The sequence below is a fragment of the Ranitomeya variabilis genome, chromosome 4 (assembly GCF_051348905.1).
Source record: "Ranitomeya variabilis isolate aRanVar5 chromosome 4, aRanVar5.hap1, whole genome shotgun sequence".
NCBI classification, from domain to species: Eukaryota; Metazoa; Chordata; class Amphibia; order Anura; family Dendrobatidae; genus Ranitomeya; species Ranitomeya variabilis.
The window spans coordinates 189,607,660-189,621,696 of record NC_135235.1 but is presented as its reverse complement, the minus strand read 5'-3'; the positions used below and the strand labels follow the sequence as shown (position 1 = coordinate 189,621,696).

The following is a 14,037-nucleotide window of genomic DNA, read 5'->3' as shown; positions in this document are numbered from 1 at the left end:
CGCGACTTTGGCGCCAAGATCGCGTACCGCATGGCCGACCCCGCACAGAGATCGGGTCGGGTTTCATGAGACGCCGACTTTGCCAAAAGTCGGCGACTTATGAAAATGAACGACCCGTTTCGCTCAACCCTAATAGCGACCACTTGCTGGCTACAGAGCTCATGTGACATAATGTCACGCAAGCCCTGGGAGACCCGGTGCTGGTATCCCTGGAACAATGGAGGTGCCGGAGTATATGTTATTTAAAAAATAGGATGTGCAGGTATTATGCTTGTTTGTATAGCGCCATCATATTCCGCCTCACTTTACAGACATAATCATTGCTGTCCCCATTGGCGCTCATAATCTACATTCCCTAGAAACATGTCTTTGCAGTATGGGAGGAAATAGGAGGAAACCCACACTTTATGACGTGGACTGATAATACAGAAGTTTGAGTAAGTGATCAAAAATCATTACATTGTTTTATTTCTGGTCGGTTCGGCTTCTTCTCTGAAAACATGAATACATGAAAAACCCCATCGACTTAAATGTATTTAATAAAAGTTGCAGTCATTACAAATAAATATCACTCTGTACACATTGTGCTAAACTCTATATTAAAACCATTTAATTGCAGCCCCTGAGAGCGGACGTTCTTTCACACCGTTTTGAAGAATTATTTACCGCCAGATGGAAAGGGTTAACGAACCAACACACAATGGCGCGCTTCTGTCTTGGTAGCGCGGGACGTTGCAATATTTATAGTGACATCTCCCATTCTTTGAAAGCATTTACAGTTCTTGGCAGGAAGAAATTTCTGATACAAGGTTCTTGGAGAAAAAAGTGTACTGTACCCAGGTCGGCTCTAAGAAAGATTGAAAAGAAATATATTTAGAAAAATGAAGTCTGGAATCAATGTATTTCTTCCCCCGAGGACGTACAGCTGAGCTGACCCAATCATTCCTCAGCTTTAAGGCTCCTCTCGGCACTGTCAAGTACATAACAGCCCGCAGGGTCAAATTAGCATCCTATGGCTTGCAGGCGCCTCATGGATGAAGTTTTCCCTAATTAGAAGTGTGCTTATCTTTCAAGTGAAAACTAAACTGTGAGATATAATGGATGAGTGGATTGTAAATCTCATTACTTTCTGAAAATTATTAAAGGGGAACTGAGAGTTTTATTTGGATCACGTCCATTTGTCATCCATACAAATTATTTTCCCTTTTGCAGCTATGTGGGTTCTAAGAAACGTTTTGCGACCACTTTGCCTTTTCATAGGATATACTAAAATGGAGCTTTTATATCAAGACGTTGCAATTCCAACCTTTGCTTTCAGAAAGCTCCAGCTGCAAGCATAGTGACCAATATTGATAGCCAGCAGTTGCAGAGTGGTTATCTGAATACAACTGCTCATTAAGACATAGGGATGTTATGGTTTCCTGCCTTGGACACCCTCTATGTGCCATGGGAAACAACCCTTGCAGACCTTGCATTATATCACTGGTCCCCAACCTTTTATTACCAAACGCACTATGCTGGTACTAAGTAATAGCATAATGTAGGCAACTACAAGAAGGTTGCAATGCAACACACAAATTACTGTGACACACAAGTCGCAATAAATCTAAATCCTTAGCATTTTCTACAACTTGCGAGTGACAGGTGTCCAATCGCGAGTATTCACTTTTTCCACTATACTGAAATGTAGGACAATATCTGGTTGCATGATGATTGACATGGCCTAACTTTTTTTGTAGCCTCAGCCTTGGGCCATTTTTTAGAATAACACATTTCACGCTCCATATAAAAAACCGCCATGTGTCTCCTAACTTGAATTAACAACCTCATAGGCAAATATATAGTAAGGCTGCTAGATCGGGTCAAGATACATTTTACTGGTCTGTGCGTTATGGTTCATTTGTGGATCTTGAGACACTTGTCTGAAATCAACCTTCAATCACATATCCACGTAACTTGGTTGTGGGTTTCCCAACCCAAACTCAACAGGCTCTTGAGCATTTTTGAGACTCTCAAGTTTGGGTCAGAAGCCAGTAGCCAATCAGTGTCATGCGCTCCACTTTGAAGAGGTTATCCAGGCCTATGTTTTTTTTATACTATTGGCCTAAGAACACTTACCGGCAGGTAGATGCTAACTACCTGCCTGTTCGTCCCCGTGACAATCCCTTCTGGCTCAATCGGTGATTCTCCATCTTCATTTGACCTCATGTCAGTAGAGAAGCTCTTTCACTTCCGGTGTGCCCTGCAGACAGATGATTACTGTCCATGTCATCCTAATTGACAGCTGGATCGCCACTGTTAGGCAATGGACTATGCATATAAAAAAGAGAAGGAACTGCTCTGTTGATGTGATGTCATTGGAAGCACAAGAACCACTAGCAGGAGTGGTCCGTGACTGCTCTGAGCTCTTATAGATTGTCACAGGGTAGAACTGACAGGTAGTTAGCTACCACATGCCAATAAGTTCTTAGTCCCACAGCCAAAAAAACCCAAAGTCCCAGATAACATCTTTACATCTCAGTTCACCTTTTCATACTGGTATAATAGTCAAAACTATAAATAGAGTTAAACAGAGGAATGTCCAACCTAGAGAAGAATTGTGCTTATTTTTGATTATTAGTATCATATTTTTGTTAAAAACTGTGCCTAATTTCTTATTATACTTGTAGGAATAAATCTTTGGGAACATTAATAGTATTGCTATAAAAATAAGCACATTTTTTATGAAGTCCATCGTATGTACATTATGTGCACCGCACTAATAGATTACATTAAATTCAGAATTATATCACATCTAGAGATAGAGAAAATGTCCTACAGGATTGAATAGAAAGACACACTGCTTTCTGAGGGACTTGTAGGTGTTTCTCTTTAGTGATGATTTCTCACATTGGCAAAGCCGAGTTTGGCACTCCAACATAGTGTTAGACTTTAAGAGGCTTCATTGGAAAATGACACATTATTTCTACATGAACCTTTTTTTGGAAGTTTGTAATGATTTTGCAATATTCTTTCTATATCAATTTATCACAGTTGTCAAGATCTTCTTGTGCTGCCATTCAATAAGAAATTATTGATTCCCATTGGACTAAAATACTGCTCATATGATGAACACAGGTGCATAAAAAATAAGAGGAAGCATTGGGCCCGATTCATCATTTACATCTTTTTTTTCCAAGTCACATTCTTTTTCCAGGACATCCCTCATGACAGCACACCAGGAGGTGGTCCTTCTCATATTCTAGGGACAGGAAACACGAGAGGTTAAAAGCACCCCTCTCCACCTCACCCTCTGTGTTTTTCCCATCTATGAAGATCTGAGGTTGTGGGTTGTAATACTCACCTAGGCTGGTTAACGAAGCAACAATTTTTTTATTCCTTACATCCATGGTTGTACAACAAATCCAGGTAGATGGCCAAAATGTAATGTTCTCAGTCCGTAAGTTCCCAATCTGGAATTGGTAGTTCCACTGCCCTCGAACCAGGCGATACCCACTTTCTCCCAACTTTTGGTTGGTCCACAGCTTTTGGTATTTCCAGACAGTATAGTGTGCATTCACAGTTTATATTCCTCCAGACAATGGATATCACAATTCTTGCACAATGTTACTCCTCCAGCCAATAACCAATCTCCATCTCTATTGGTCATCCATCCATGTGATTCAGGATCTCATCCTCGATCCTCTCCCTTCTAAGTCACTCTTCTAACTGCCTGACAAAACATGTGGCTTCTTTTCCTCCCGCCCCCTTAAACATTTGCTTTTAGCTCAAAGAATGACGCATATTCCATAAGCCCATCACCTGGGACTGCATGTGAGACCCCCTGTGGTAAAAGCTCCATTGGGTCTACAATCCCCATCCACACAATGGAACACGTTGCTGTAAGAGCAATGGAATGAGAGAGTTCCTTGATTACTAATCTTGGGTTTGGCCTTATGTATGCATCAGATCTAGCCTGCATGTCTTCCTCTGCTTACTGTCACTGAATGGAAACATCGATTCCTGAGGCTGAACTGATGAACAAGCAAATCAGTAATAAAACACAGCCAGCAAATCTCTAATAAAATACAATAATATCAATGCAACCGGTGCTCTGTGCTGGAAAAAGTTGGCAATCTGTAGAGCCATGAACTCCACTCTATGTCTATTTGTCCAATAGTCTTTAATAAGTGGACAGCTCCTCACACTCTCCTTAGGAGGGCAGACACAGGGTGGATGCGCATTGGAGCAAGGATTACCTGGAATGTGCTCAGGGGGATCGGCGGGGATACATCATTTCCTTTCCTCCTGTGAAGAGGCACATGGCTGATACCCTGCTGGGTTGGGGTCACTCAGCCTGGGTCAGTAGAGCGGGAAGTGGCTCCTGGCTCTCACCGCTTACCTCTGTGGATTCCTCTCAGCTGCATGCTGCAGCTTCCCCCAAGGCACGCATTCAGTGACATGCGCGGCATGCATTCCAGAGTGGAATGCATTTTCAGAATTACAGGGGAAGGATGCAGGACTATCTGTCAGCACGGCGTGCATTCCAGGGTGGAACACAAGTGATTATGGGCGGTGGTGCTGGTGCGTATACCAGAAGACAAGGTAGGACACTATAAAAGCTTATTGTGGATGAGATTTTGGTGTACACTGTCTGACAATGAATGTTAATCTACTCGTTCAGAGACATCGTCCAAACAATTCTTGGGTATAGTAAGTCATAATGATTATCATTAGCCCTAATGTTTCCTTGAGTCAGTTCAGAAAGTCTTAGCCCCTTTTTCTCCTATCTTGTTTAGGAGAGGAGTCCCTATAAGGTCTGGTTCTTCCTCCAGGAAGGAAACCAATAGATGTGCAACATGTATTACCCAAAACACATAAACAGATGTCTGCCAAGTGTATCATGAAGATCCGGAAAAAAGGAGCAGGTCTCATTTATGGCTGACATAATATCCATTATTAAGGAATAAGTACAAAGCACTGTCTCTAGCCTAGTTCCCCTTCAGATGATACAGGTCTTGCCGCATTATAAATGGGCAAGATGGGAAATGGAGGGGTCATCAGAAGAGGAGGAATGTTCCTATTATTCTGACCAGGATCTGGAAGGTGAAGAGGATACACCTCAGATTCCCATATAGGAAAGAAAAAAAATATTATTTCTTGTCTGAAGATACTGATGAGCTTTAGTGTGCAGTTAGAGCACTATGAAGATTGAGGAGACACAGGTGGCTCACTCGATACAAGATGAGATGTTTGGGGGGCTGAGGTCAACAAAGATATTAATGCCATGATAATGGAAGAGAGGGAAGATATATTATTATTATTTAGTTATATAGCACCATTAATTCCATGGTGCTGTACATGCGAAGGCGTTACATACACAGTTATAGATATTGGGAAATTGTTTAGATGGAGTCTGACATTACAGCAATATGATTTTACAATTCAGCATAAGAAAGGAATTGATCATGGTAATGCTGATGGCTTATCTCGCCAAGGCGAGGCAGAACCAGATACTTGCTCAGGAGCTGACCTGTAAGTCAACCCCCATGCACATTCATGAGGAGGGAGGTGTAGTGAAATATCTATATGCATGAGTGTATGACCAGCAGTAAATTAACATCTGTCTTAGACTGCAGCTATCACAAAGGTTATGACCTATGTTATCCTGAGCAGACACTCTCCTGGTCTCCAGTCACCTCAGGGAGTGATGTCCTGAGAACACACAGAGAATTGGAAACACTTCACACCTCCTAGTGCCTTTGATGGGAAGATGCCAAATTTCAGCCTGACACTGTATATTTACTTGGAGAAAGAAAAATTACATGAAGACTGTTCAAAGAAAAATAATGTATTCATTGGTAAAATAGCCAGTATCCAGTCACAAACCAAGGATTAGAATATTAACCTGAGAGGTTCGTCTAGAAATTTGACCTTCAGGTTGACTCCATAAATTAGGCCTTTACACATAGAAACCTGTTCCCAGATTGAGGGGCAGCCAAGCTGATGTGAGCCATTCCATATTCAGCAAAACAAAGAAGAAAAAAAAAGGACTAGACAAATAACAGACATTGAGGGGGCGTTCCGGTTACTACCTGTGCCTCCGAATAGTGTCCTCCCATTGGGCTGCTTCTGTGAAGGAGCATACTACATAGATCGCTGTTTGCCCATGGGGTGCTCCATATCCTGCTCACTATTTGAGGTGTTTAGTTGCTTCCTCGAATGTGTCGTCATGGATGTTTGTAAGGCGGCACATATTATCCATTACCTCGACGACTTCTTATGCCTGGGCCCAAAAGATTCGCCACAGTGTGAAAACACGCAGTAGTCCACCTGTGAGAAGGAGAGAGCTGGAGGGAGAGTGGACACCCTAGAGCCGAGGGGTTAGATTGAGAAAGAAAGAAGGTGGTGTAGCTTGCTTCATGGGTGGGGTACTCTGCTGAGTAGCAGAAATTGCTACCAGGCCCAAAAGGATTTCCTGGGTCAGATGCCGTTACAAAATAGTAGTTAGGTAAACAGGCGCTGCAGCTTGCTTCATGGGTGGGGTACGCTGCTGAGTAGCACTAAATTCTACTAGGCCCAAAAGGATTTTCTGGGCTAGATGCCATTAAATAATAGTAGTTAGGTAAACAGGCGGTGTAGCTTGCTTCATGGGTGGGGTACGCTGCTGAGTAGCACCAAATTCTACTAGGCCCAAAAGGATTTCCTGGGCTAGATGCCGTTACAAAATAGTAGTTAGCAAAAACACAACAAAATTCACCATGGTGAATTCATGTCCACAAATAACCATATAACCAATGTCAAAAGTGAACATATATCAAATAATCACATGAAAGATATATATATCTTAAAAAATGATTTTATTACCAAAATTTATTACAAAAAAGAAGAGACAACAAATAATACGACAATATTTTACAAAAATGTATAATTAATGAGGAGACCAGATCCATATAATAAAAAAGATACTAGAAAAATATATAATCCATATACATATATGTGACCTTCCAGAGTGCAAAAACAAAAAACAATAGAAGGCACTACAAAAGGCCTTCTATCCCAATAAAGTGCATATGCATCAATAATAATAGTCTAACCCAGACAATAAAGTGCATAAATCTCTGAAAGAATACTAGTACCAGTGTAAAGATGATCTGTGGCCCTCCAGGACTCCGACCCCAACGTACGTTTCACCTGAGTGGCTTTTTCAAGGACTCCTTGAAAAAGCCACTCAGGTGAAACGTACGTTGGGGTCGGAGTCCTGGAGGGCCACAGATCATCTTTACACTGGTACTAGTATTCTTTCAGAGATTTATGCACTTTATTGTCTGGGTTAGACTATTATTATTGATGCATATGCACTTTATTGGGATAGAAGGCCTTTTGTAGTGCCTTCTATTGTTTTTTGTTTTTGCACTCTGGAAGGTCACATATATGTATATGGATTATATATTTTTCTAGTATCTTTTTTATTATATGGATCTGGTCTCCTCATTAATTATACATTTTTGTAAAATATTGTCGTATTATTTGTTGTCTCTTCTTTTTTGTAATAAATTGTGGTAATAAAATCATTTTTTAAGATATATATATCTTTCATGTGATTATTTGATATATGTTCACTTTTGACATTGGTTATAAAATAGTAGTTAGGTAAACAGTCGGAGTAGCTTGCTTCATGGGTGGGGTACGCTGCTGAGTAGCACTAAATTCTACTAGGCCCAAAAGGATTTCCTGGGCCAGATGCTGTTAAAAATAGCACTTAGGTAAACAGGCGGTGGGTGGCTGGGCTACTCTGCTGACTAGCAAACACTGAAGCCTGGGAGCAGACCTCTGAATCCCAGGCCATAGTATGAGTAAACAACTCTGCAGACGACCCCACCCACCTGGAATTGACGATGGCAACATCATGTAAAACTCAGCAAGGGGACTAAATAAAAGAGTCTCCATTTTTTCAAAAAATTCGGCCACAGACACCACTTAAGTGGCATCAATTTCGCCAGAGTTTTTTAAAACGGTTGGTGAGGTGATTTTCAAAAATCATCAAGCTTTTAGTCTTCCCAAGATGACACAGGGGTAGAAAAGTCCTTGAGGATCCAGGATTTGTTCATCTTGATGAACGTTAGTCTGTCTACATTGTCACTGGACAGCCGCGTGCGCTTATCTGTCAGCACACCACCAGCAGCGCTGAACACACGTTCAGAGAGAACGCTGGCTGTGGGGCACGACAAGATCTCCAAGGCGTGAGTAGCGAGCTCAGGCCATTTTTCAAGATTGGAAGCCCAAAATGAGCAAGGGTCCAGTTCCACAGTCATGGCATCGATGTTAACTTGGAGATACTCTTGTACCATCCTCTCTAGGCATTGGCTGTGCGTCAGACTTCTTGTCTCCTGTGGCCTTGCAAAGGATGGTCTAAAAAAATCTTGAAATGATTGGAAAAAATTTCTGTTACCACCAGATACGATGTTACTGTTACGGTTAGAGTGATGACTCGATAGTCCCACGGTTGGCAAGTTAGAACTCGGAGATTGACTACGTGCACCACTGGTGTTTTGTGGAAAAGCAGATGTTAGATTCTGTAACAGTCTCTGCTGATACTCCTGCATGCACAAATCCCTTTCCATGGCAGGAATTACTTCGCCAAATTTGCTTTTGTACCAGGGATCTAAGAGTGTGGCAACCCAGTAGTCGGCATCACTTCGGATTCTGACAATCCGAGGGTCATGTTGCAGGTAGTGCAGCAAGAAGGCACTCATGTGTCTTGCGCATCCAGGAGGACCAAGTCCTTGTTGTCTTGGTGGTGGCGAGGTGAGAATCATGCTTCCTTCGTCTGCCCTCTCCCCCCAACCTCGCACAACAGAAATTTGATCAAGGTCTCCCTCATCTGATGAGTCTTCCATGCCCAGCGCCAGTTCATCCTCCACTTCTTCCTCGCCTCCTGCACCTTCCTCAACAGTTTGGCTGCTACCATGCGCCCTCGGTAATCCATCTCCCCCAGCCTCCAATACCAGCCGCCTTGGTGCTGCCAACCTTCTTGACCTTGGAGATATGATCCCTTCCGCATATGACTCCTCCTGTTCCTCCTCCTCCTCTTGTTCCACCACCTGACTCCGAACACTGTGTAATGTGTGCTCCAGCATGTAAATCACCGGAATGGTCATGCTGATAATCACATCGTCAGCACTAAACATCTTCGTTGCGATTTCAAAACTGTGCAGAAGGGTGCATAGGTCCCTGATCTGAGACCACTCCTGCAGCGTGATTTGCCCCACCTCTTGAGCTTGTTGGCCCAGGCTATACATCATAACGTATTGCTCCAGGGCTCCTCGGACAGTGCAGACACTGCTCCTAGGCCCAAAACTATTAACTGGATTAGATGCAGTAAAAATTGAGGTACACAGGCAGTATAGTTTGTTTCACAGGCTGGCTACTCTGCTGACGTGCAGACACTGCTCCTAGGCCCAAAACTATTAACTGGATTAGATGCATTAAAAATTGAGATACACAGGCGGTATAGTTTGTTTCACAGGCGGCCTACTCTGCTGACGTGCAGACACTGCTCCTAGGCCCAAAACTATTAACTGGATTAGATGCAGTAAAAATTGAGATACACAGGCGGTATAGCTAGTTTCACAGGCGGGCTACTCTGCTGACGTGCAGACACTGCTCCTTGACCCAAAACTATTAACTGGATTAGATGCAGTAAAAATTGAGATACACAGGCGGTATAGTTTGTTTCACAGGTGGGCTACTCTGCTGACGTGCAGACACTGCTCCTTGACCCAAAACTATTAACTGGATTAGATGCAGTAAAAATTGAGATACACAGGCGGTATAGTTTGTTTCACAGGCGGGCTACTCTGCTGACGTGCAGACACTGCTCCTAGGCCCTAAACTATTAACTGGATTAGATGCAGTGAAAATAGAGATACACAGGCGGTGTAGTTAGTTTCAAAGGCGGGCTACTCTGCTGACGTGCAGACACTGCTACTAAGCCCAAAACCCCAAAACGATTTACTGGGTTAGATGCAGTAAAAATTGAGATACACAGGCGGTGTAGCTAGCTTCACAGGCGGGCTACTCAGATGACTATCAGACAATGCTACTAGCCCAATAGGATTGGCTGAGCTAGATTACACCAAATGCTGTGACTAACACTTGCACAGCACTGGCTCAGACCTGCCTGGCAAACAGTGCTATGAACTGCTGTAACCTACCCTGAAAAGGGCTGATATTACAACTAGTCCTGACTCCTCCCGACTCCCTAAACCTATCTCTCTGACAATTCGCTCCAAAAAAACACTCTTAGTCTGTATAGCGCCCACGGCAGCAGCGGTGCCATCTAACACTAAGCTGCAGTAGTGAGGAAATGGTGGCAACGGGGCAAATGGCTTGTTCTTATAGGGCAAAGACATGTGACATACACAGCCAATGACACATGCCCTTGCTTGTGTGCATCACATGCACATTGCTGTGTGTGTGCGCACTGCTGATAGGCTGAGAGACTGCACCGCCCCTCTGTAAATGCGGGAAAGAAAAAAAAATGGAGATCGGCGTTATTTCAGCACAGATCTATCCCCCGCCCACTATACACTGAAACAGTCTATTAACAATGATAAACAGTTTTAATGTGCAAATCAAGCTAGGCTTTTGGTGAATGAACAGTTATCGAACAGAAACTTGAGCAGCCGAATTTTGAGCAAATTGTTCGGGTTCGTCGAACGACTCAAACACCGCCCAAAACAGCTCGAATTTGAAATTGGCGAACAGTTCGACTCGAACACCGCTCATCTCTACTCGGGAGCCACATGTGGCTCGCGGTCCCATGAATTGTAGCTCGCGGCTGTCTGTCAGCTTGGTGAATTAGCTCCAATTCTAGCAAACAGGTATGAAGAGCAAATCTGAAAATGGTGAATTTTGTGAGCAGCCCTGCACAGAAGAGCAGATCTGGACACACATATACTGGTTTTAGGGGTTTTGAGATGATTTAAGTATGGTACGCTGGAGACACGATGATACCACCTGTCAGAGGAGATGTTTGAAGCTGGATGTGGCAGTGTCTTGGGAGTGCTTTATAGGAGAATACTGAATGGGGGTATTGTGGGAACCCCAGGATCTTAGTATACTGCTTTGGCGTGATTTTTGTGGAAAAGCTTTGGTTAACCATTATGCCAGTAATGGGGGCTTTGGTTGCCACTATTGTGAGGGGGGCGGGAGCTGAATGTGGCTTGCGACCCTCTCTCAAGGCTGGATGTGGCTCCAGACCCTCTCTCAGAGCTGAATGTGGCTCTCAAGGTCAGAAACATTGGGGACCTCTGCTGTAGAGACTAAGGTGCAAGTACTAAACGCTATAAAAAAAGAGCAAATTACTCCAGAAAAGTGGAGAAACAGCAATGGGAACAGGCTGCACAGTCTACAATGTATGTCCGCCCCTGCGTCACATAATGGCATTAGTTTACCTTCATAACATGGTGGTGGTCTGAGTACACCATCAAAGCACTGGCCGGAGGCTGTATAACTACAGGCTTGTGTTTTATTCTGGCAGAAAAACTCCACGTTCTCTGAGTGATGCACTAGACCTTCATCGATCTCTGTGACCCAGAGCTTCTGACCTTTGTAAATCACTTGGCTCCGCTGTACTGGCACTTTACATCTTGCTGTATATAGAACAGAGATGGACATAAACATTTAAGAGAAAACATAAAGAAATTAGATCATACATTTTTGTATGCTCAACATATTGTCTTTGCTGAAATTGAACGCAGGTGCCATTATCAAAAAACCCTTGATTTACAGTCCTTACTTATGAGTTCTATTGTGCATGAGATATGGCCACCAGCTCTCCCCATTTCTATAGATGCAGGTGTCTGTGATCTGCTTTGTTGCAGCAGCTTGAACAGAGACATTTTCACATTGGGTGAATATTTTTAATCTGTGTTGCTGCCGATGGTTTCGAGGTCACACAGACACAGCTTATACTCAGTTGAGGCACGCTAGTGTAGCTGCTGCCACCCCTCAGAGTACAAGCTCCATGGCTACCCAAAAATGTTGGTACACTTCTTGATGGTTAGTTACACATCAACATTAAAGCACAGAGCTTAGTGATATCATAAGAACAGGTCAATATTAAAGCACAGATCTTGATGATAACATAAGAACAGGAACAGTCTCTTTATTGAGTGTCTAAATTACAGTTCTATGGCATGGGACTTGATGGTTACGCTGCTAAACAGAGGTGTGCAGCTTGGTGGTTATTAGTGATTGTCCTTCAGCAAATGTATCCCGGGTCTTCTGGCTCAGGACAAAGTCAGGTTACAGAAGCTCAAGGTCCAGGCCAGAGTTGACTAATTGTCTCAGACTACAGCAGAGCTATTCTTATGATGAGCTCCGTTATTCACCAGTCCTGTGACTGCACAGACAATGTTTGCGAAGCTGCGGGGATGAGCATGCATATGCTTGCCTCACAAATTAAATAAATATGGCATATAATGTTCTCAATATCAAATCTTACTTTAACCACGTGTCCCATTCCTAGAGGAATTTGCTGTAGTTTTACAAAGTATAAGATGATAAACGCAGACTTCAGTAAGTTCCCATATGTTACCTCTGCAGGCAGGACCGTCAGACCATTGTCCATCCGCCATACACGTTACACTATGTGATCCATCCATAAAGAAGTTTCTTTTGCACATGTAGTAAATCACTTCTGAGACTTCATACTCTGCTTTCTTCACTGCTACCAGAATGCCTTCTTTGATCTCTGGAGGTGGTGGACAGTAGACTTCTAAAATTAAAATGTGAACTTTTATTCTCAATAGACAAATGTAAGTGGTCATTGAGTCAGGAGGACCAGCATGTGGAAGGGGAAGACTGATGGTCTTCAGGTAAGTGAGGACAGCAAGTGACTGGTGGTACTTCTAAGGGGATATTGTGGCTCATCATCTGTCATTTATACCATAATCTCTTCATATGGAATAAAGGGATGTTTTAGGCCCTCTCATGCTCCAGGGCCCTGTTGCAGACACAACTACTGCACTCCATAAAGTGTCATTGCTGTATATAGGGCAGCATGGTGGTGCAGTGGTTAGCACAGCAGCCTTGCGGCGCTGGCGTCCTGGGTTCAAACCCCACCAAGGACAACATCTGCAAAGAGTTTGTATGTTCTCTCTGTGTTTGCGTGGGTTTCCTCCCACATTCCAAAGACATACTGATAGGGAATTTAGATTGTGAGCCCCAACGGGTACAGTGATGATAATGTGTGCAACCTGTAAAGCGCTGTGGAATATGTTAGCGCTATATAAAGATTATTATTATATGCCTGTTTACGTATATGTAGATATGAGTTCATTCCTGACTCTTCCTTTACTAAATCTTGTGTATACCACTAAATGAAAAGATATAAAATATAGATAAACTGAGTAAACTGTTGCATAAAGAGAATAATGACTTACTTTTACATGCGGGGACATTGCTAGACCAGGTCTTGTTCTCCAAGCACTTTGTGAATACCGTACCTTCTAATGTGTAGCTGTCAAGAAGAAAGAAAAGTCATATATGTCTATAGGACAAAGACAACTGTGTGTGCTGCTGTACCTTAAACCCTTCCCACATTAGGGCATGAATTAACATCAGGGGAAGGGACCTGTAAGTGTGAAGGGTGCTCATGAGCTGTGACTGATGCCAGGTAAATTACATAGCCGACATCTACGGGATCTCTAACAGCCATTGCTGGAGCTGAGTTCAGGCCGCGGCTGTTAACCTCTTCAATCTATGACTGCGGCATTTAAATGGAACACGTGGCGCTCCAATTTTAGGGTTTCAGTCTTTCACAGCAGTCTTTTATGCTGTAAATTGTGAGTGTTACACAGCCATGACTTTCTTCATCACGACTGCAACCAGCCAGAGATACCTCCTGAAACTTCTCACCCATTCTCCACTATGAAAACTCAAGTTTTTCCAGATTGAAGTGTTTCAAAGTTACTAAAGTAATACCATTGTACTTGCAGTAAATCTCCTTTTTGGATGATGGAAATAGATTTGACTACAAAGCATAATATA

The 14,037-nt window shown here is 43.0% G+C and overlaps 1 protein-coding gene across 3 annotated transcripts in view; it reads right to left on the bottom strand.

The window, feature by feature from the left end:
* Positions 1-521: 521 nt before the first annotated feature.
* LOC143770159 (beta-2-glycoprotein 1-like) overlaps positions 522-14,037 on the bottom strand; it is a 129,534-nt gene continuing 116,018 nt past the window's right edge. For all 3 annotated transcript variants that reach the window (XM_077259492.1, XM_077259490.1, XM_077259491.1), the window contains 4 exons: positions 13,431-13,507; positions 12,584-12,763; positions 11,439-11,636; positions 522-847 (listed from right to left, as the gene is read on the bottom strand). In XM_077259492.1, the coding sequence (XP_077115607.1) occupies positions 774-847; positions 11,439-11,636; positions 12,584-12,763; positions 13,431-13,507 (529 nt within the window). In that variant the 3' untranslated portion in view covers positions 522-773. The remainder of the gene's footprint in view (positions 848-11,438; positions 11,637-12,583; positions 12,764-13,430; positions 13,508-14,037) is intronic.